The sequence below is a fragment of the Bufo gargarizans genome, chromosome 3, assembly GCF_014858855.1.
Source record: "Bufo gargarizans isolate SCDJY-AF-19 chromosome 3, ASM1485885v1, whole genome shotgun sequence".
Taxonomy (NCBI): domain Eukaryota; kingdom Metazoa; phylum Chordata; class Amphibia; order Anura; family Bufonidae; genus Bufo; species Bufo gargarizans.
The window spans coordinates 169,258,125-169,282,610 of record NC_058082.1 but is presented as its reverse complement, the minus strand read 5'-3'; the positions used below and the strand labels follow the sequence as shown (position 1 = coordinate 169,282,610).

Sequence of the window (24,486 nt, the reverse complement as noted above, 5' to 3'; positions counted from 1 at the left end):
TTTACATTCTGTGTGCAGTGGGTGGCTGCTAGTCCCTATCCACCATATCTGAGAGATCTGCAAACTAGATGTTCCACGAAGTACAACGGAAATCTGCTAAAAAATCCCAGATACAAGTGGCCAGAAAAAGTGGCATTCCTCATGCACACACTATCGATTAATAGAACCACTGCAAATTGCTTCTTTCTACTATTGCTCATCCATTATGATCAGGGGTGAACCACCCCTGATCATAATGGATGAGCAATAGCACACTGATAACACTTTCTTTCATTTATGTAAAAAAGCTATTCCAATCTGCACAGTCTCTGTACATGCAAAATTACAGTATGTTTGATAAAATCCACTGGTTGTTCATTAAAAGCTCTCTTCAGCAGATAAGCATGAGACTTGCTTTACTTGGTAAAATGGTCTCCCTTTATCAATGTCCTTCAGCTAGAGTTCAGATGAATGGAATACTCTTGGGTCCCTTTTTCAATACCAGTGGTGTACAATAAGGATGCTTGCTCTTGCCCCTGCTAGTCTGATGATATAACATTTGTCTATTGCACTTTACTTACATTCTAATGTTTTAGGGATTAAAATTGGATGATAGCACCACAAATTGGTATTATAAGCTGTTGATCTATTACTCTACATTCAGAGGCAGACTGGCAACTCAAAGAAAAAAATGTAACTTGATGAAGGACGTCAGGACAGTTAGGACGGACCCATGGGCATTGGTCCACTTGGAAATTTCCCTGTAGGGACTATCCACCCCATCTACATTACAAAACTGCTCAGATGTAGTACCTTCCCAAATCTTAGTACAAGAATTTGAGAAATGCGACCATTTCATTTCATTTTCCTGGTTGCAAATATTTGAGCATACAAGTGACTGCAGACCCCCAACAATCTCCATTCACATAACTATCTACCACTATGTCAACATACCATTTGCACACTACAGTGCCTTGAAAAGTATTTATACTTTTCCACATTTGTTCATGTTACACCCACATACTTAAGTATATTTTATTGGGATTTTAAGTGATAGACCAAAAGAAAGTAGCAAGTATGTGTGAAGTGAAAAGAAAATGATGCATGATTTTCAAAAAAATTTCATAAATAAAAATCTGAAAAGTGTGGCGTGCATTTTAGCCCCCTGTACTGTGATATCCCAAAATGAAATCCAGTGTGACCAATTTCATTCAGAAGTCACCTAATTAATAAATAGAGCCCACATGTGTATAATTTATTCTTAGTATAACTACAGCTGTTCTGTGAAGGCCTCAGAGGTTTGTTTAGAGAACATTAGTAATCAAACAGTATCATGAAAATCAAGGAACACACCAGACAGGTCAAGAATAAAGTTGTGGAGAAGTGCATAGCAGGGTTAGGATATAAAAAAAATCCCAAGCTCTGAAAATTTCAAGGAGCACTGTTCAATCCATCATCTGAAAATGGAAGGAGTATGGCATAACTGCAAACCTATTTTATTCACAGTTTGAACATAATCCTGTTCAGGGGATTCTATAGTAGAATGTGGTTGTATAACAAAGGATTCACAGAGATGCCACCATTCTAAAACATAACCTTTAATGCTATTATATAAAAGTCAATACACCCTCATAAATACAAAAGAAAAATAATGAATAAGAAAAGAAAATCAAAATCTAAGTCTGGTAGTAAAACCCTTCTGAGGCTTGTTTATGTGAGGGTTAGAATATGTTAATAGGGCCTAAAGGGAATGATGTCCCTAACTTTGGCCCTGATGTAGAAGTCCCTACCTAGATACGGAATAGCCGCCCTGATAAGGGTGATCCAGTTTCTCGTGCCTTCTAGTGACCCTAAAAGGACCCTAGCAGGGAAGGATGACCTGAGAATAAGATTGCCCTTATAGGAGACCTATACTACAGTACCAAAAAATAATAAACGGAACAATATAAGTACCCAGAAGTAGTGACAGTGAATATCCTAGTAAATATCAAATTAGTAGAAAAATTGATTAGTGAAGATGTTCAATACCGTCCCCATAACTGCAAACCTACCAAGATATGGCCATCCACCTAAACGTCCATGTAATAAAAAAAAAGCAGCCTAGAGGCCCTTGGTCACTCTGAAGGAGCTGCAAAGATCTTTTTTTTTTATCAAGTATAATTTTTATTGATTGAAATAAAGTTTTACATATACAAATAGTTCATCGTTTCGGAATCATTTTTACAAAGATACAGAAACCATATTATGCGAATACCCCTCGCCCTGAGTAACTATCCTGCGGAGAGACGACTATGACTGACCACATCGGAAAGAGCTTAAAAAAAACATACTGTAGTCTAATATAGTAGGCACGATGTGAAATTATCCTATACATTGGAATGTAGAGAAGTATACCATTAGGTGTGGCTGTATTAACAGGCCAAGAGCCATGGAGGTGTCCCACGGGGTCATATCATTTGCCCCATTATGGACATTTGCCCCCTCAAACAATCTCTTGTCAATGCCACAGATGCCAATCCAGGGACCACAAACCAACCCTGCCATATTTTCATAAAATTGGCAGGGCATATCCCTTTCAAATCGTAAAATTGCATTTAAGTGGTTCACAAATTCCTGTCTGGTAGGCAGGTGACTCTGTATCCAATGCTTAGCTATCAACACTCTTGCCTGGAAAAACATTCTTTGAATACACAAGAATATTTTATCATAAATTCCTGGTGAATTTAAAATTCCTAGTACGCAGACCGTAGGATCTCATGGCACCTGTATCTGGGTTGTTTTGGCAATGATCCTTATTACTCCTTCCCAGTAGGTCCTCAGCTCAGAGCACTCCCAGAACATGTGCAGCAAGGAAGCATCTGCCCCTTCACATCTGGGGAATTTTAAATCTGTCCTCTATCCTATATTGTACAGGAATGCAAGGGTTCTAAATGCTCTATGTACCAGGTATATATGGGATAATCCCTGTGCCTCACTGAGCATAAGAGGAGGGGTTAAGGACAGGACTATATCCCATTGTTCCTGGGAGATGACACCAACGTCTCGTTCCCATTTATCTTTCACTGGCAAAGAACTCGATGAGTTACATTTATTAAATAGATGTCTATAGATCAGAGAGATGAGTTTTTTTATTTTAATTTTTTTGTATACAGCTGATGCGTCCCTTTCCCCGCATCAGCTGTAACTCTACTCGGATGGGCAAGTGATCTGAAAGGCCACATGGCAGGTATTCTATAGATGAGATATAAAACAAGGCTTCCAAGGACCCAATGGGCAGGTATATTCTGGAAAGTGAGTTATGGAATGATGAAAAGCAGGAGTACTGACGCTGCTAAAGATTAGAGATGAGCGAATTTCAAAAAAATTTGATTCGGCCGGTTCGCCTAAATTTCTAAAAAAAATTGGTTCGATCCGAATTAATTTTTAGCAAATCGCGTTACAAAACGGCTATTTCCTGGCTGCAGAGTCTTTATAGTGGTGTATAACACTGTGCCTTGCAGTAAAATGCATAGGGAGTCTGCTGTGGTAGTGAAATAATACTGTAAGTCAGTATGACATGTAGATGAGAGGCGTCGCTCTTAGAATCACTGCACACTTCACTTATTTGGGCAGTTTACAGGGCCAAAACTGACCAAATAACTCAAGTGTGAACTCAGCCTTACAGGTCAATGTTAGCACCAGGTATAAAGAACCATGCAGAGGCCCAAGATCCTACTATAGCGTGAAAAAGCACACTCCTTTTACACCAATTCACTGATTCCACATAGATTTCTACAGAACCTGTTCTATTAAATGCTTATACAAGTAGAGCACCCCCGACAGAGTGGAGTGGCTGTCAGCAGTAAATTTGTGTAGACGTTACTGATTATTTTGCCCTTTCTCTGATCCGTCAGAACAATAACCCCCCAAAAACAGATTCTGTCTGTTGAACATACGCCTTCACTCGGTCAGCATTTGGTCAGCAAACCATCAGTATTGTTAAAGCCCAAAAAACTGAAGTGGATCTAAAACATAGTTGACACGTAAATAGAATTGTGTTTTGTACCCACTCCTGCTTTTGGCTACCAAATCATAAGCCAATTCTGATGCAATATAAGGATCATGTCATGCAGGCCTTACAGCTGTTACATAGATAAGATCCGTTGTGCGTCTCATTTTTCCTTCCTTCTGACAGATCAGAAGAAGGCTCAAATAAATGATGATGTCAGCCAGGCCGAATGGCAAAATAGTGGCCCAGTCATGAAGTGGGGAGGGTGGGAACAGCATGAGAAGTCAAGAGTTGCCCTATGACATAGTGGTGAGGTGGAAGCAGCATGAGGAGACCACAGAGTGGCCCAATGACAAAGTCTGGAGGTGGCAGGAGCATCAGGAGGAGGCCACAGAGTGGCACAATGACAGTGTGGAGGTGGCAGCAGTATCAGTAGGTCACAGAGTGGCACAATGACAGAGTGTGGAGGTGATGACAGCAGTGGCATCAGGAGGAGGCCACAGAGTGGCACAATAAAAGTGTGGAGGTGGCAGCAGCAGCATCAGGAGACCTGAGTGGTGAGGTGGCAGCAGCATCAGGAGACCACAGAGTGACCCGTTGACAGAGTGGGGAGGTGGGTGGCAATACCAGTACCAGCTGAAGATGGTGGGTGAAAGAAGGAGTACTTGGCATCAGATATGTGGCATCAGGCAGTTGTCAGCATCAGAATAGTAGCTGAGGCAGGTTGCCAGAAGAAACCAGTCTCTTTTGTCAAAGTGTTGTTGTGGCACAATGGATGATCTAGTCTGATGCATCAGGGATTGGTGGGTAGAAATCCTGGCTGATCCACGCCTGATTCATCTTGACAAAGGACAGTCTCTCCACATTTTGGGTGGACAAGCAAGTTTTTTTGTGGTAACTATGGCCCCCGCCACACTAAACACCCGTTCTGATGCCACACTACTGGCCGGGCAGGACATTTTTTTCAGAGCAAACTCTGCCAGTTGTGGCCACAAATCCAGTTTGGCTGCCCAGTAGTCCAGTGGATCTTCAATGTGGGGTGGCAGGGTGCTGTCCAAGTATGCCACCACCTACTGGTTCAGGTTCTGTTCCAGGTCTAGCTGAAGCATCCACACCATTTAATGGTGTTCTTACAGTAGACCTACATGACTTTACAATATAAGGGGTACTCTTCAGACTGAGAAATACAGGTGCATCTCAATAAATTAGAATATCATCAAACAGTTTATTTATGTCAGGATTAAATTCAAAAAGTGAAGCTCATATATTATATACAGTTGAAACCAGAAGTTTACATACACTATATAAAAATATACATATGCATGTTTTTCTAAATATCTGATATGAAATCGAAATAAACCTTTCCTGTTTTTGGTCAATTAGAATTACCATAATTATTATTATTTGCCAAATGCCAGAATATATGGGAGGTAAAACCTGCCAAAATAAAATGAAATTAAAAAACCTAAAATTATAATTAAAATAATGTTTTAACATTTTAATTTCATCTAGTGTCTGCAAAATGCATGCCAAAATTAAAAAGAAAATACAATTCCTCCATTAGAATTTTCTTTTCCAACTTTAATTTTCCTCTTCCTATAGTGGGCTTTTCACGTCAAAATCATAAATCAAATGAAAACACCATGTAGAAGCTGAAAATGGTAGATTGAGATTTCAATTTCATCTCTTGCAGGCATATTCCCTGCCAAAAGTCAAATGGAAAAGAAAGCCTATTTGAGTTTTTATTTAAATGTTTTACTAACATTCAGATTTATTTAAATGAGCAGTAGTGTGCGTGGTGCAGCATGCAAAATGCTCTTATTCAATTCCTGAATGAACAGACAGTGACTCTGTATGTCCACTTCTCCAAATTTCCAACAGCTAACACAGGATCAAGCTTTTTATTCCAATAGATGGCGCTGTGACAGTGAAATCTTAGTACTGTGCTGAATGTATAGGATAAAATTATGAGTCTAATAGATGGTGCCCTCTTTTTGAGGAGTGAATTATACTAGGATTATGATTATATCATGAACTCTGCTGCCCTGTTAACCCCCTAGATGCTGTGCTTCCTAATCACCCACAGCATCTATGGGGCTAATCTGCTCTGCCATACTTGAGTGAGGACGTGGTGGAAGTTTGTCCAGAAAAGTGCCAAGAAGCTTAAAAAGTTGCAAATTATGGTACACATATGTCATGCTCCATAATTGGTGACTTTTTTACATCAGTATAGTGGCATAAGACAGTAAATGTCCTCCAGTGCGTCTGTGTGACCCAAAATCAGGGTGCATGACTTGCAGAAATGTGGAGCATCCTTGGCATCACTCTGCTGATTGGTGGGAGTGATCAGTATTGATGGCCTATAATAGCGCTCAGCAATTTCTGTCCAGAAACGCAGCTTTAGTGTAGCTATGTCCTATTCTTGTCCATGTTGCAGATAAGGACAGGCATTGTTACAATGGATCCACAAAACAAACAAACAAACATTTAAATACATCCACAGGTGTGTCTCTAATTACCAACAAACCTAACAGACATAATCATATGGGCAGTCCAGAATTGTTTAAATGCCTAGTAATCTTAGTGTATGTAAACTTTTGACATTGCAGAAAGTAATAAAGATGCCTTAAAACATTCTCTCTCTCTCTCTCTCTCTCATCATTCTGGCATTTGGCAAATAATAATAATTATGGTAATCATAATTGACCAAAAACAGGAAAGGTTTATTCTGATTTCATGTCAGATATTGAGTGTCAATTTTCTAAGATACTGACTTTTGGGTGTACAGTATCTGTAAGCCAAAATCATCATTAAAATAAACCCTTGAAAAAGATCACTGTTATATGAGTTTAACTTTTTGAATTGAATTACTGAAATAAAGGGGTTGTCTCATCACAGACAATGGGGGCATATTGGTAGGATATGCCCCCATTGTCTTATAGGTGTGGGTCCTAATGCTGGGACCCGCACCTATATTGAAAATGAAGTCCCGAAAGTGGTGGGGGCTGCACTGCACATGCACAGCTGCCCTCCATTCATTTTCTATGGGGCCACCAAAAATAGCTGATCGCTCGCTTGGCTATTTACGTCAAGCCCAGAGAAGAGAACGGGAGCGGTGGCTGGCTATGCGCGGTGTGCTCCCATTCACTTCTATGGGGAACGTGCTTTGTGGTGGCTGGACCAGAGTCTTCTAGCCACAACTTTGTGGGGCTCCGTTCCCGATATAGGTGCGGGTCCCAGCGGTGGGACCCGCACCTATAAGACAATGAGGGCATATCCTAGCAATATGTCACCATTGTCTGAGATTAGACAATCTCTTTAAACTTTAGATGATATTCGAATTTATTGAAATGCATCTGTAAATGGAGATATATAAAATTTCACACAATGAGCTGCTTGATTTTCTGGCACTGGAAGGGTTAAATATTTTCATCTACTGGCACTACAGAGTTGGATATTCTCAGACAGCTAAGGAGTTAGTTATTTCCTGACAGAGACCACTATAACAGACCCTTTATGAGCATGCCCAACCAATAAGATGGAAGGTATAGTAACATGCAGCTACTGAGTGTGTGTAGTCAGCTTGGCTTCTTCTACTCCTAAAAGGGAATCATTACATTTTCCCTACATGGCATTGACAGGGTCTTTGTTCTTAAAGGAATTCTGCAGCGTTTTTTAAGCAACACTCTACTGCCTTGCAGATTAGCTGGTCTGTGTAGCTCCATCGACAGAAGCCAGCAACAGAGCCACACACTAACATGGACATTGTTGCAGTGGGAGCTTGCTACTACAACATTGCTTCCATTGACTTCAATAGGAGCAACTCTGTAGTAGCGAGCTCCTGTTGCTACAATTTTGCTGGTGCTGTGTAGTCCCGACGTTGACTTCCATCAACAGAGATACACAGACCAGATGATAAGCGGGAGTATGTCGGATGCCCACCAATAGGCTATTGATGCCTTATACTAATGATAGGCCATCACTTAGAAAAAACTTGGACATCCCTTTTAAAATTGAAAATAATATAAGGTAAAAACCCAGTTTATTCTAAGTTTCGAATCTCAACTTTTGGGTACCTTTGCTGTATGGATGTTCGCATGAACATGTGGTTTTCTTCTTCTAGCATGCTCTTAGGGAGGTTATAAATGAGTAATTACTAGCTGGAATGTTGTAATGCTAACTCAAGAATGTTCTTTAACATTTTAGTTAAACTATGTATTTTATGCAATACTGTTTTTATATAATAGTATGCGTAGTTTGTAGAAACGTCTTATTAAATATTTTTGGTCTGAACAGCTTTCTCATTTAAGTCCTTTATTAATATATATATATTAGTTGCCTGTGTCCCAGCCCACTCAACCTCATTTTAGGTCTCCCCTTCGTTGGTTGCTGTAGAGGTGGAGGTACTTCTGTGTACTGGCAGTTCATTGTGATTGGGGAAATAAGTCATATATGGCAGTTGTATTTGAACTGTAGCTACTTCCAATATGTACAGCTTTTTGTGTATATTGGAAGTAGGTCAGCTTGGTCATTGTGTTCACTGCCATGAGACAGCAAGAAGAGGAACTTAAAGTGATGTTTCATTTATGATGAGTGAAAGTCATCATTTGACATAATCTCTCACGGAATAACATGAATTAATAGTCTCATAAATTTGACTTTGGAATTTCTATTAAATGTAAAAGTATAGTAACAATGAACAACTATCAGATATTATATATAAAGTTATATATTGTACAGGTGCGTGAAGCCTTGAACATTTGAAGGTCATATCCAGATATTGTTAACTTGCATAGGAGACCACAGGGAAATATGATATGCCTGTGTTTTAAGAGGTTTTATTGCCCAAATCCATGGAGGTTAAAAGATCAAATCTTAGCAAGGTCAACTACACTTTTAATCTTCTGCTGCGATATCTCTTTACAATTAAGCGATTAAGATTAAAATTAAATGAATGTATTAATTATATCTGAAAGTGCTGGGAGATCTAAGTGCTCCAGCTATTAATATTAACACCCGAACTCTGTTAAATATGTAATCTATTTTTTTTTAATTCAAAGTAAATCTAAGTTTAAGAATGCCTGTTCCAATACATTGTTGCTAGAGAAAGATCATTTCCTATTGAATACATTAATAGAAAGGTTAAAAAAAAAACTATTAAAAGAAGCAGTAGCATTAATTGTATTATTAATAGTAATGTTGCACTTTTACAGTTTTTTTTAGACTAGATTTTAAAATAGTTCAGAAACCAATTACACATAATTAAAGTTACATGCTTTAGGGACTGAAAGGGCAAATGCAGAATACTGAAATGTTTAATAATAAATTTGTATAGTATTGTAAAGTAACCCAGTTAAAGGGTTTTCCTCACCAAAATGGAGGAGATTTATCAAACCTGGTGCAAGCAAAAACTGCAGGAGATACCCTCAACCGTAGAGTAAATGTAGGAGAATTTCGGCATCCATAAATAAAATATAGAGCCATAGGCTCTATATTTTATAGACACTAGACTCAGAGGTGTCTGCTGCATGTCTGTGCACCCACTGGAGCTGGTTGGTCTTCACACAAGCGACAACCACAACGACCAATCAGCTACAAGTTCTAATGTTCTGATTGATTGTAATTGACAGCTTTTCTTTGCATTAGTTTAAGTAAAAAATAAATCTTTCCCAATGTCCTTTGACTTGATTAGGTTTTTAACATTGACAGGCAGAGTCCTGACCACATTGGTGCCCATGAGAATGGGTTGGTTTTAGTTTTGCACACTGGGGTGAAGTTCATTCACTTGATGATACAAGATGTAGTAGAGGTAACACACATGCTTTATGAGACTTACTATCTAAACTAAATGCATTAAGTAAACACATTCAATTTGCTTTTCAATGGCTTTTGTTTCAAGATAACATGATGAGTTAAGAAATCTGAAAGAGTTTGTGTGTTAACCCTGCTACATCCGTAACTCAACTCGACTTTGATAACTCAAGTTCTACTCTTAGTTTCAGTCCTTTTCGACCTAGTCGTATTCCTAAGATACTTCAGAAATGACTGACCATTCTATTCTAAGGGCCATGACATAAAAGTCATACTAGTGATCTGGATGCCACTCCTCAAAAGGAAGCTACCATGGCAATCAGTCTGGTTGCTAACCCTAAGGCAATCAGCTCACAATGGCAGGGAAATTTAGTATTACATGGTGACCATCTAAATATACTCTTTCCGGTGTCTCAGATGGACTCTTTTAAGGGGGAAATCGAGGTGGTACAGAGAATATATTTAACAGCATGTGCCACAAGAGCATAAGTAGCATGGAGGGAGATGGGCCCTGAAAATAATTTCCTCTGGTGGGCCCAAGCAACCGTAGTCTGGAACTGGCTGTTAGAAAACAAGGTGGTAGGGAATTGGCCCAATTCTTGTGGAAAGAGCACAGAGATGGAAAATGTGTGTGAAGCATTATCAAGTGATTTTATAGTTAGCTTTAGAATTTAGTGTCATTACTGGTAGCACAGCCAGACACAATGTACGCTTTTTGCAACAATTGGATATAATTCTGCAATGCAACATCATTGCATCTCATTGCATGACAAGTCGTGTAGTCACGGCTTCTTGCTATCTAGTAAATACTGAAGACTCACATTGTAACCAGTGCACATGAACACTTTATAATAACCTTCACTGCTAAATATTTTATATACTGCAGGAGCTCCTGGAAAGCCCTCTAGGAGAAAAGGATTAAGGAGCACTCATAAAATAAAGTGAATAGACAATGCATTCATTCTTCAGTGCAGCAGAGAAGGAAATAGTACTAAAAATATTATTACCAAAGCATTTTATTTTCTCAGGCTCTGTGTGATCTGCACATTAAAAATGAAAAACTCTGGTCTAAAGGGAATGAACTAGTCTTACCCTGTTATTTACTGCCTCCTGACCCCGGGGACATATAAAATGTGTCACTGTGACCCAATCTGTTTGATTTACCTTAAGTATGAAGGTTGTGAACAAGCAGAAGAATTCATATTTTATGTACTCTGTTAAAATATTCCTCTGCCCATAGTATAGAAATCTTTTTTATTGTCTCAATCTACAGTGATACTGACACAGGGGGCTTTATGAAATATCATCAAATCTGGAAAGCGAGAGAGGTAGCACAGCCCCCAAAACAACTAGTACATCTTTCATATCTAACTGTGGTGTGTGGCATTTGAAATAACCTCCTATCGCTCATACAGGCACTTTTTTATGGCAATCCAGCAGCAGATACATTGTGTAGAGAACTCTACAGGTCTAAACCCATGAAGATTCTTTTCTGAAGACAGAATGCTATGAAAAGATATTTCTTCAGACCTATATCAACAGCATGCGGCAATGCAGCAGTCAGTAAAAGTTTGAAGTTTCAAAGTTCAAAGCAACTAGAGACTGGTTTGAAACTAAAAATATATTAAGCTTTTGTGCACATTTTCTGTATATTTTTCATTTAACTCAATTAGCAATGATTTACTATAACAATAATTTGAGCAAATTGAAATAAAATATACTTTACTCCATGATAGAAGCAATATAAAAATTAGTCAACCAATACTGAGCTCTGTAAAGGTGACCCTACATATTAGATGAATGTGGCCAAACTTGCAGATTATGTAGGAATCGGCTGACCATTTAACATATCTCCTTGATTCTCCTCTTATAGCAGATGTTGAGGGAAAGAAGGATTGGTCATATTGGATTTCCAAATACCCAATACTTTGTTCTCAAATAAAATAAGTTACCACCAGAAGTGGCTAAGTCTGCACTACTTACTGAGAACACATGCAAGCTTAGCCAAGCATGTGTATGGGAGTTAGGGGGGGGGGGGGGATTGGTGTCAACTGAATAAGTGTTTGGCCGACATGTGTTTGTGCAGCTGAAAGGAGTTGTCCACTTTAACAATGTATTTTTTAATCTGCCTTTAGTACCCCAAACAGTGAATATTTATGCCACAAGTATGTTTTTCATGCCTATGCTTTCCCTCCCTTGTTTCCTCCATCATTTCATCTGGGCAGGATGTTTACAATCAGAACTTCCTGTTTTCCTCAGCTTCCTGCTGGGTTTGCTAACCAAGCCCACCATTCTTTTCTCTGTAATGTTTCTTGGGGCTTGCTCCACTAGTCACACTGTTCCCTTTGCACCGGTCACACCCACTACACCTTCCTTCTCCATGTGGTTAGGAGAGGCAAGCCCTGTAAAACATTACAGAGCAAAGCATGCTGGGTCTGGTTAGCATACCAGGAAGCTGATGAAAACAGGAAGTTTTGTAGGTAAACATCCTGACAAGAAATACAGGAACTTGGGACGTTATAATTGCAGCACTCTGGTTTACTGAATACAGATTAAAAATATTCATTATGATACATGAGAATTTAATCTTTTATACAAACCACCATTTTCCGTTTAAAGGGGTTGTCCAAGTTATTCTTTTATTATTTCTATAATTCTATTTCTAAATTAAAGTAATGGATTTTAATTTGACTTCTTCTACAGTGCCCGGTTCTCATATTTCGCTGAGCATCATGTGACCTCTGATATCACCCTCTTTGCCTGCCATGATGACTTTCCATTCTCCAGCCTAGCTCTGCAAGAGGAAGCAGTGCACGGAACATCACTGATATCTGATCTGCAGGCTGTGCATGTTGGGGCGACAAGCCATGTTCCGGTGCACGGTCGCCACTACTGATGTCTCATCTGCTGGAACGCCCATGCATAATCCATCATTAGCTGACAGCTGTCAGACATGCACAGTTCATTTAGAAGGCATCCTCATAGAGATTAAATGAAGGGCGCTTGCCAGCAGCCAGCGTGCACCAGTCATAGTCATGTGCATGGCATATCAGTACTGAGGGCTGATGTGGGCGCCTGCCCCACTGTACATTACTGGAGCCTAAGGGTACCTGCACACGGCTGCATAAATTTCCTTGTGGTTTTCTGTGTGTTTCCACACCAAAACGGTACCAAGAACAAATGGGTTACTTGCAGTTTTTGGTGTGGATTTGATACGGTTTTGCCACAGATCTCACCCTTCTATTGAAAAGGAAAATATCATGGAATTTATCCTGTATGTGAATGGCATAAAAAATTATATACAAGTAATCCTGCAAAAATCAAGCTGTCACACGGCTAACTATAAAATAGCTATGGGTCTTGAAGGATTTTTATTGTGCAAAAGTAGTAAAAAACCTAAAAAATAACAATGGGGGGCATTTATTAAGACTGGCAAGAAACTCTGCACTGCCGGAGGAAGCGCCAAAGTTATTTAGAGGAGCAGGCCTCCACAGAAGTTTGATGCTTCTCTGGCAGGCTATGCAACAGACTACTCTACTCTGCTTGGACAATAACACCCAAAATGCATGCAGGGGGAAGGGGTTAAATGGCCAGGAAAGCAAAGGAATAAAAATGTCTTTGTGAAGTCAGTAACTGCTGGGAAGAGCTGCAGCATGAGAAGATGAATATGTTTGTGTCAGCTAAGGGGAGAAGCCTGACAGATGGATGGTGTTCTGTAAAGAGAACCGAGACAGTCCAGGAGAAGGGAAAAGCAGTCTTAACTGACATCCAAAAATATTCATAAGAACATCCCCCAGCCTCCACAGTTCTGCAACTGCATGCAAACACAGGGGGCAGACCAGTACTAGATGTATATGCTAAATCATATGTATCAAATGTATACATTCCTGACCAGCAGGTTTGCAGTGTGTTTTTTTTTCTTTCTATAACTTGGCCAACCCTTTTAAAGGCGGTCTGTCTGCAGATCTGTACCTATGAAACTGTTTGACCTGTTACATGTGCGCTTGGCAGCTGAAGGCATCTGTGTTGGTCCCATGTTCATATGTGCCCGCATCACTGAAAACAAATATGTTTTAATATATGCAAATGAGCTTATAGGAGCAACAAGGGAGTTGTCTACAGGCTCTGCTTTCTCTGCAACTGCCACGCTCTCTGTAGTTTGACAGGAACAGGCAGTGAAATCCTCATCACAAATGCCAAACGCTGTCAATGTATATATACTTGGATGTAGGCATGTGCAGTGAGTCCCCAAGGAGCTGGTGTGGAGGATAGGAGTGGTAATGGCCCTGATGAGATGTGTCATAGTGGATAGGTGCAGTGGAAAGGTGGTTGAAGGATCAGTTCAGAAGTAAAAGTATAAACGTCTATCTTTGCAAAATGTAACTTATGGCACATCCAGCAGTAGTTGGTGCAAACTGCAATCTTTATCCCTAGATCAGACCCCTCAGCCCCAGATCAGACCTCTCCAGCATCAGACCCCATCAGACCCCCAGCCTCAGATCAGACCCCCCTTAGACCCTCCCCATCCTCAGATCAGACCCCCAGCCTCAGATTAGACCTTCACCACCCTCAATTAGCCTCAGCTCAGCCCCTATCAGACCTCCCCAGCATCCAAACAGACGTCAGATCAGACGATAAAAAGAAATAAATCAAAAAATATACTTACCTCTCCAGTTCCGGAAGTCACTTACCCTCCCTGGTCTTCTTCCTGCCGTGTTGTACTGTGACCTGACAGCGCAGAGCGTCAGGTTATAGTGCACATCTATGTGCACTACGTCCTGATGCTGTATGTGTCAGGATACAGAGCGGAGCCAGAAGAAGACCAGGGAAGGTGAGGACAGCCAGTGCAGTGCTGTTCTCACCTTTCTGTGCCTCCTGCATGCTAATGACCACTTCCACAATAGAAGCGGTCATTACCATTTTCACTATATGCTCTGGCAGGGGACCGGATGAATTGATCCCGCGGGCCGGAGGTTCCCCACCCTTTCCCTAGATGATGAGGTAAAGTGGCAATTAAGACACCACAGATATGCTATATTGCTGATAACTCTCTTTTTTTCTTAGGAAAACTAGAGGAATGGTCAAAAATCTGGCAACTAAAATTTTATGTTGTAAGGGCAAGATAATGCACCTGGGGCGTAAAAACCCAAGAGCAGAATATAAAATCAGTGATACAGTCCTAACCTCAGGGAAAGGGATTTAGGGATCATTATTTCAGAAGACTTAAAGGTAGGCAGACAATGTGATAGAGCAGCAGGAAATGCTAGCAGAATGCTTGGGTATATAGGGAGAGGAATTACCAGTAGAAAGAGGGAGGTGCTCATGCCGCTCTACAGAGCACTAGTGAGACCTCATTTGGAGTATTGTGCTCAGTACTGGAGACCATATCTCCAGAAGGATATTGATACTTTGGAGAGAGTTCAGAGAAGAGCTACTAAACTGGTACATGGATTGCAGGATAAAACTTACCAGGAAAGATTAAAGGACCTTAACATGTATAGCTTGGAAAAAAGATGAGACAGAGGGGATATAATAGAAACTTTTAAATACATAAAGGGAATCAACAAGTTAAAAGAGGAGAGAATATTTAAAAGAAGAAAAACTGCTACAAGAAGACATTGTTTTAAATTAGAGGGGCAAAGGTTTAAAAGTAATATCAGGAAGTATTACTTTACTGAGAGAGTAGTGGATGCATGGAATAGCATTCCTTCAGAAGTGGTATCTACAAATACAGTGAAGGAGTTTAAGCATGCATGGGATAGGCATAAGGCCATCCTTCATATAAGATAGGGCCAGGGGCTATTCATAGTATTCAGTATATTGGTGTCACGGATGATGTTGCAGATAGCTGGAAGTTATGAATAAACGTCCGACTGGCTTGATCCCAAACTAAGGAGCTTATAGGTGACCCCTATAAAACCCTAAGAGCTCACCCTGACTGCTAAGCACATACAAGGGTCTCAAAGATAGACGATTGTATGCCCACGTACCTAAGACTGTGTGACACCTGAAAACCCTATAATAGTGAGGGGACACGACCACCGGCTCCCTGCACTTCATACAGAGGGAGTCAGGGTCACCTAGAATCAAGCCAGCAAGGAAATACAATAAATGAAAGGACTTATCTGAACAAGCAGCAGCAGAAGCCTCCAGCAGTGAACACTTCAATCCAGGAAGTAGTATAAACTGCAAAGTGAGGCAGTATGGGAGGGAATATAAAGGAAAGAGGATTAGTCTAAATAGGTGACACCTGGGAGAAGGAAATGAGATGAGAAAGTGAAACCAAAACAAAGAACATCATGCAAGAGGTAGAGAAGGACGTCTGTCAGACCTTCTCACAGAACTGGCAGTGACAATTGGGCAGACTAGATGGGCCAAATGTTTTTTATCTGTCGACACATTCTATGTTTCTTACACTTCTGGATAACAGCTATACGCTAGCAATTATGGATATACTGCAGATGTCAAATGTGTAATGCAGGCATGGAGTTGTTCTAGCCTGGATGCTATTTATTGTAGGTGATGGGTGTCTGAACTGTAGTTCCTCACCAGAGACAGGGTCTGTAAAACTGTGACTCGCTGGTCACTCTGTTGTTTGTATCATGCTGTAGCTTTCCAGTTGTCCTGGTGCTCATTCAGTCTCTCTGGAGTAGTGGTTTCACAGGAGAACTGTATCACTTGATGGTCCCTAAGACCCTTGGAGTAGGAGCTCTTAACTGTGCTTTCCTCCTCTACGCTGTTTAGATAGAACTCCCCCTCTTTGCAGGTAACAGGACCCGCCCACTCCTACCAAGAGGGGAGGAACAGGGTGGTTAGCTGTGTCCCTACCAACCATACCATATCAGTGCAGGTGTACTTAACAAAACAATTTATAACATAGCATAACATGACATTTTCAGAGACCCCAGGTTGAGGGTATTACACATGTAATGCTGCATTTCATCTGCAGCCATAGTAGCTTCCATTGGAAAAGGGATTCTTTTCATGTGACAACCCCTTTAATGGGATTGTCCAGTTTTATGTAATTAAAGCTTAAAGGGATATTCCCCTGTAGACATATTGAACACCTGCTGCCTGTCACAAACCAGCGGGTGTGAACCCACTGTGCCACCTGTCCTTCCTCCTCTAAGTGTACCCCTCATTCTTCACAGTACCGCTGATGGTGGGGGTAGGCTTTCCCAAGGGGAACACCAGGTCGCTACTTCTTGAGGAGGAGTGGCACACAAGGCAGCTGGTCCAGATGGATCAGGAGGTACCAGAGCAAGATACCAGAGGTACAGCCATAGTCAGCAGTCCTAGCCCTAACCAGGAGCAACAGTGCAGGACCGAAGGATGAGGCAGAGGCGAAGTCAAACAAGCAATAGGTCAGGGCAGGCGGCACAGGTGCAGGTCATGCAATCTGGGTCGACAACAGGAGAGTCAAGGCAAGCAGGTAGCGGAGTCCGGGACCAGCACGGGTTAGGTACACAGGTGAACACAAGCAGAGAAATCAGCAACCTTTTCAGGACACAAGGACCTTGACGCTCTGGCACCTGGGAAGGGGAGGAGGGCTAGGATAGGTCAGCAAGGTCACATGAGCTAACCCATAAAACATAGGACTTTGATTACTGAAATCGTAAATTTCTATTAGAAACATGAGCCTTAGCAACGCTCCTCTGTCTTCTGTTCACATAACACAGTCAGTGTTAGCAAGTCTCCGCTGTTATGTAAACAGAAGACAGAGGAGTGTTGCCAAGGCTCAAAATGGGCCACTTTAGAGCTATTTTTTCTAATAGAAATGTACGATTTTAGTAATTAAAGTATATTACAAAAAGGTTAAGATCACTGCCCCTACATGCCAGCAAGGACACAGCCCAGGACTGCAGCGATGAATGAAAACACCTGCAGCAGATCACCACTGAACACGGAGCCTGGGACTGCAGCAGTAAGCAGGGGAATATCGGCAGACCCGGTGTTACAAACTGCCAAGTTCCTTCATAATTAACAGCTGACTGCTTTTTTAATTTTACTTACTTTTATCAGTTCATTGTCCATTACTGGAATAAAATAGTCATCAATATTGTGGGCTGGATCAGAAAATGCATCTTTTGATTGTGCGTAGTTTGTGATGGTGTCATTTGCTGATGCCAGAGTAAAGGATATTTTCTCCATCAAAAAAAGAGCTAAAATAAAAATGAATATATGACTTTGCAGAACACCATAATGCACACCTCAGGTGCTGCAGAACATAATATTCTGATCTACAGGACAGATAAGTATTTGATCACATCTGTGTTAGTGGCCTCTGTCGCAGATCAGGTCATAAATGCTTGACACCATTTTGCAGCCTGCCAGAATTCATGATGGAAATATATCAGAACTCATCATAGTCAGCGGGATCCGTCCGTAACATGCCAGATCCAGCTCTAGTTGGATTTGTGTTGTTGTGCTGCTATGACAGAGCAAAACAGCGAAAAGCCTAACAAGCCTAATCAACACTCAGATGCTTCAGAACATCATCATATTGATAACAGAACTATAAGTCTCATCATGACCAGGTTGTTATTATTGGAAATTAGAGGGCAATATAGGGAGTGGGTAAAAGAGGACAGAACTACAACTCTTAGCATATCCAGACTATTGCTATGGGGCATCAGTGGACATTATAGGGAAAGGAGTATAAGAGGAGAGAACTACAACTTCCAGCATACCTAGACTTATTATGAGATATCAGTAAACATTACTTGGAAAGGAAAATAATATCAGAACTACAACTCCTAGCATGCCCAGACTGTTATTATAGGAGATCAATGGGAATTACATAAACATAATAGGAAAGAACTACAACCCCCATCATTTCAGGATGTCATTATGGGCCATACAAGGGCATTACAGAGAGCGAGTATAAGGAAGGAACTACAACTAGTATTTGACAACTTATAGTGAAAGAGAAAGCACTAACCTCTCTTCCACACACAGGAGCCCCACCCCCTTTCATAGTGACATCACACAGATTCTTCACCACTTCTACTCTGCACTGCTGAGCTCTCTCTTCCTACCCTGGTCACATGATGACATCACACAGGGCCTTCTCAACTGGTTATCTTCTCTGCACAGCTAGCCTGCCTACCTCTCACAGCCCTGAACATACTGCTCAATAATATGTGCGGTCTGTGGAAGTAGATACAATTGAGTGCATTGGCGCCCGTAAACCAGGTGGACCGGGTGCCCAGCAAAGGGGACTGTCTGGCGCCCCCTTCAATAGTCCAGAGTGATGCACCATGTGCGGTCACACATCCCTAGTGCCAGCCCTGCAGAGAGGGACGTAATGGCCCAGAGAGAGTCATGAGTGAATGTCACCTCTGGACTCTGGTAAAGGGAGCCACTCAGTGGATTCAGAGTGCTGAGAGAGACCAGGAGCCACCAGCCTCATTAGAGCCTTGTAGTCACATTGGAACCTGTACAAATGGGTGAACAACTGCCATGCCGTTGAATTCAATGTGTTTAAAGGGGTATTTACGACAGTTTTTTACTGATGACATCAGTATCTGATCGGTGGAGGTCCTACATCCAGGACCTCTCCAATCAGCTGTTTGAAAAGGCAGCAGAGCTCGCATTAGTGCCACAGCCTTCTCCAGCTATGCCGAGGCCAAGTTCATTGGTCACATGGCCTAGGCGCAGGCAACCCCTTTGAAGTGAATAGGGCTGAGCTATGATATCATGTAGGGATGAGCGAATCGACTTCAGATGAAACATATGAAGTTGATTTGCATAAAACTTTATTCCAAGTGGTACCTTGGAACCGAACCCTAGTTCGGGAAATGTTTTTCTACAGTACAAATTAATTTATGAAGTTATTACTCGCGAGACTTTGTGAAGCAATAACTTTGGCTAATCGGATCCAATACATTCTAATACTGTGTGGAGCTCCTGCTCCATACAGTATTGGAACGAAGTTTTATGCGATTCGCTCATCCCTAATATCAAGCATAAACTGCTATAAAATGTACGGTGCTGTGCCTGCAAGGTTGAGGGTAGGATAGGATAAGTAATCAGTAAAGAACTGTCGGAAATACCCCTTTAAACACCTTGCATTCAATGGCAGTTGTTCACCTATTTGTTTTGTGTCCAATGTGACTAAAGTAATGTGCCCTCTCTTCTCCGTGAGAGACTAGTAACTACTAAGCCTCAAGCCCCATGGAAGACAATATAAATAATTGAAGATCCATTATCAAGATCCCCACCTGATGTTGCTTCCTCTGTGTATCTGACCCAGATTTTTGTTGGATCTCTATTTCACCCCTTCTTTTCTCCCACCACATGTCTGTACTGTACTGCTGTGTACCTGTACTGCACATACTGTATTGCCCTTTACATGAACTACATATAATGTACTGCTCCTTGCCTATATTACATGTGCTTAACTGCTCTCTATTTGAATAGCATGTACGGTACTGCTCTCTACCTGTGCTACTTATATTATACTACTATCTACCAATATTTCATGTGCTGTACTGTTCCTTACCTGTATTATATGTAATGTAATGTACTGCACTGCTCTCTAACTGTACTACATGTACTGTACTACTCTTTACCTGTGCTACATATACTTTACTACTCTTTACCTGAATGTGCTATACTGCTCTCTTTTTAAATATTATGTATTGTACTGCTCTTAACCTCTGCAACATGTGCTGTACAGCTTCTTGGCTATATTGCATGTTTTGCACTGCTCTCTATCTGAATAACATGTACTGTACTGCTCTTTATTTGTGCTACCTGTATTATACTGCTAGCTACCAATACCTGCTCTCTGACTGTACTACACGCAGTATACTATTTACCTGCATTACATATACTGTACTGCTCTTCACCTCTGCAACATGTGCTGTACGTCTCTCTCTGAATAATGTATTGTACTGCTCTCTATCTGTATTACATGTACTTTACTGCTCTTTACCTGAATTACATGTGCTGTACTTCTCTCGCTGAATAATGTATTGTACTGCTCTCTATCTGTACTACATGTACTTTACTGCTCTTTACCTGCGTTACATATATTGTACTGCTCTTCATCTGAATTACATGTGCTGTACGTCTCTCTCTGAATAATGTATTGTACTGCTCTCTATCTGTACTACATGTACTTTACTGCTCTTTACCTGTGTTACATATATTGTACTGCTCTTTACTCGAGCTGCAAATAATTTACTGCCGCTGTCTTTCTGTAATATATGCTTTTTACCTGAGTGAAACTGCAGTTTTTCACTCCAAGTTGGACTACAGGAGGTATTTTTTTCATGTACAGTACAGACCAAAAGTTTGGACACACCTTCTCATTCAAAGAGTTTTCTTTATTTTCATGACTATGAAAATTGTAGATTCACACTGAAGGCATCAAAACTATGAATTAACACATGTGGAATTATATACATAACAAAGAAGTGTGAAACAACTGAAAATATGTCATATTCTAGGTTCTTCAAAGTAGCCACCTTTTGCTTTGATTACTGCTTTGCACACTCTTGGCATTCTCTTGATGAGCTTCAAGAGGTAGTCACCTGAAATGGTTTTCACTTCACAGGTGTGCTCTGTCAGGTTTAATAAGTGGGATTTCTTGCCTTATAAATGTGGTTGGGACCATCAGTTGCGTTGTGGAGAAGTCAGGTGAATACACAGCTGATAGTCCTACTGAATAGACTGTTAGAATTTGTAATATGGCAAGAAAAAAGCAGCTAAGTAAAGAAAAACGAGTGGCCATCATTACTTTAAGAAATGAAGGTCAGTCAGTCCGAAAAATTGGGAAACCTTTGTGCAGTCACAAAAACCATCAAGCGCTACAAAAAAACTGGCTTACATGCGGACCGCCCCAGGAAAGGAAGACCAAGAGTCACCTCTGCTGCAGAGGATAAGTTCATCCGAGTCACCAGCCTCAGAAATCGCAGGTTAACAGCAGCTCAGATTAGAGACCAGGTCAATGCCACACAGAGTTCTAGCAGCAGACACATCTCTAGAACAACTGTTAAGAGGAGACTGTGTGAATCAGGCCTTCATGGTAGAATATCTGCTAGGAAACCACTGCTAAGGACAGGCAACAAGCAGAAGAGACTTGTTTGGGCTAAAGAACACAAGGAATGGACATTAGACCAGTGGAAATCTGTGCTTTGGTCTGATGAGTCCAAATTTGAGATCTTTGGTTCCAACCACCGTGTCTTTGTGCGACGCAGAAAAGGTGAACGGATGGACTCTACATGCCTGGTTCCCACCGTGTAGCATGGAGGAGGAGGTGTGATGGTGTGGGGGTGCTTTGCTGGTGACACTGTTGGGGATTTATTCAAAATTGAAGGCATACTGAACCAGCATGGCTACCACAGCATCTTGCAGCGGCATGCTATTCCATCCGGTTTGCGTTTAGTTGGACCATCATTTATTTTTCAACAGGACAATGACCCCAAACACACCTCCAGGCTGTGTAAGGGCTATTTGACCATGAAGGAGAGTGATGGGGTGCTGCGCCAGATGACCTGGCCTCCACAGTCACCGGGTCTGAACCCAATCGAGATGGTTTGGGGTGAGCTGGACCGCAGAGTGAAGGCAAAAAGGGCCAACAAGTGCTAAGCATATCTGGGAAGACCATTTTAGGTGACTACCTCTTGAAGCTCATCAAGAGAATGCCAAGAGTGTGCAAAGCAGTAATCAAAGCAAAAGGTGGCTACTTTGAAGAACCTAGAATATGACATATTTTCAGTTGTTTCACACTTTTTTGTTATGTATATAATTCCACATGTGTTAATTCATAGTTTTGATGCCTTCAGTGTGAATCTACAATTTTCATAGTCATGAAAATAAAGAAAACTCTTTGAATGAGAAGGTGTGTCCAAACTTTTGGTCTGTACTGTATGTGATTTACGGTTTCCAGCAACTCTTTCTGAAGTTTATACAGTATGTAAAACATCACTTTATCTGTATTAATAATTAGCATTCTTTTTTTAATATTTGTATTTTCTTATCCATAGTTTTCAAGTCTACAGGGTCGCTGGTATCGACTTGATTTGATGGCTTTTATTACAGTGCTGTGGAAACCTAATATTTATGATCATATTAGAACTCCCTATGTTACTGTATATGTATTTCAGTGAATGTTTCCAAACAAATTCTAGTGTTAGGCAAAAGTATTTTTATTTTGCATATGTTAAGCTGCCTATACACATTAGATTTATATCAGCTGAACCTGTCGATTTTGGATGGATTGGCTGACCATAAAATGTGTATGGGGACCTCCTGACTCTCCCCTATAGCAGATGTAGTAGAGAGAAGGGTCAGGCATGTTGGATTTGAAGTTAATATCTCCTGACAGATATTCAGGCACACTGTATAAAATGACCAAGGATAATAATTATGGATGCTTTCAGAACAATGCAAAAATAAGGATTTCAACTTTTTTTTTAAACATAATATGGATATGGGAACGAAGTCCATTGTCATGACAGTTGAGATAACATGTGAGCTACTTGTTGAACAATATAGTTCACTATTCTACCTACAACATTTTACTTACATCCATGTGTGCTAAGATGGTTTGCTAGAGATGTAATGTATTCCTTAGTGTCTGTTTTCTTCATCCTAAACAAAGGTTTTAATACATCAGATTATTAATATAAATCAGTAAAATGTTAAATATTCACGATAATATCAAGACTATCTGTACTGTGTATCATACGTTAAAAAAGTAATAAACTACTAATCACAGTTGTAGGCAGCTCTTTCAAAATATTTAGTAGATTGTGTATTACTATGTTATTATTGATTTTATTACCAATCAGAAGTGTTGAAAGGGCTCATCTTTAAGATCTCATTCTATGCACTTCCAGCTTCTAAAAAGCTTTAGGCTGGTTTCAGATGAGCAATGGGAAACCCGTCCATGTCCAGAGACACTGATGAGTCCGTGTGTGGTCAGTTGATCCCACAGACCCATTCATATTGAATGTGAGTCTTGTGGGAAAACTGGACAAAGAGCAGATTGAAATTTTCTCTGCGCTGATGTATGTTTCATGAAGAAATTCGACCCTGTGAGTGTACGAATTCAGGGGGTCATTTACAAACAGATATACACCACTTTTTGGCTTATATCTGTTGCAGATTGTGGCGCAAAGGTTATTTGCGCCGTAATCTGCAACCTTTCCCCACTTATGCCAGGTCTAAAAAAGGGGGCGTGGGCAAGCCTGTTTTAGGCGTAGAAAATAGTCTAAATCTACGCCAGCAAGGGAGCTGGCGTAGATTTAGACAAGGCGGTGTATACACCAAAGGTATGTAATAGAGACCAGTGCCTCCACATAAATTTGCACGTCCACCGCTGGCTAAAGAGGTATTAAAACCGGCATCTAAAAAGCTTAATAAATGACCCCTGAAAGATTATCACAATTAGGATTATTCACTTTAGAAAAAAGACGACTGAGGGGAGATCTAATTACTATGTATAAATATATCAGGGGTCAGTACAGAGATCTATCCCATCATCTATTTATCCCCAGGACTGTGACGAGGGGACATCCTCTGCGTCTGGAGGTAAGAAGGTTTGTACACAAACATAGAAGAGGATTCTTTACGGTAAGAGCAGTGAGACTATGGAACTCTCTGCATGAGGAGGTGGTGATGGTGAGTACAATAAAGGAATTCAAGAGGGGCCTGGATGTATTTCTGGAGTGTAATAATATTACAGGCTATAGCTA

At 40.8% G+C, this 24,486-nt stretch overlaps 1 protein-coding gene across 1 annotated transcript in view; it reads right to left on the bottom strand.

The window, feature by feature from the left end:
• ERICH6B (glutamate rich 6B) overlaps nt 1-24,486 on the bottom strand; it is a 172,885-nt gene that overhangs the window by 78,831 nt on the left and 69,568 nt on the right. The window contains exons 7-8 of the mRNA XM_044287614.1: nt 23,316-23,380; nt 17,792-17,940 (exon numbers count right to left, since the gene is read on the bottom strand). Of these exons, the coding sequence (XP_044143549.1) occupies nt 17,792-17,940; nt 23,316-23,380 (214 nt within the window). The remainder of the gene's footprint in view (nt 1-17,791; nt 17,941-23,315; nt 23,381-24,486) is intronic.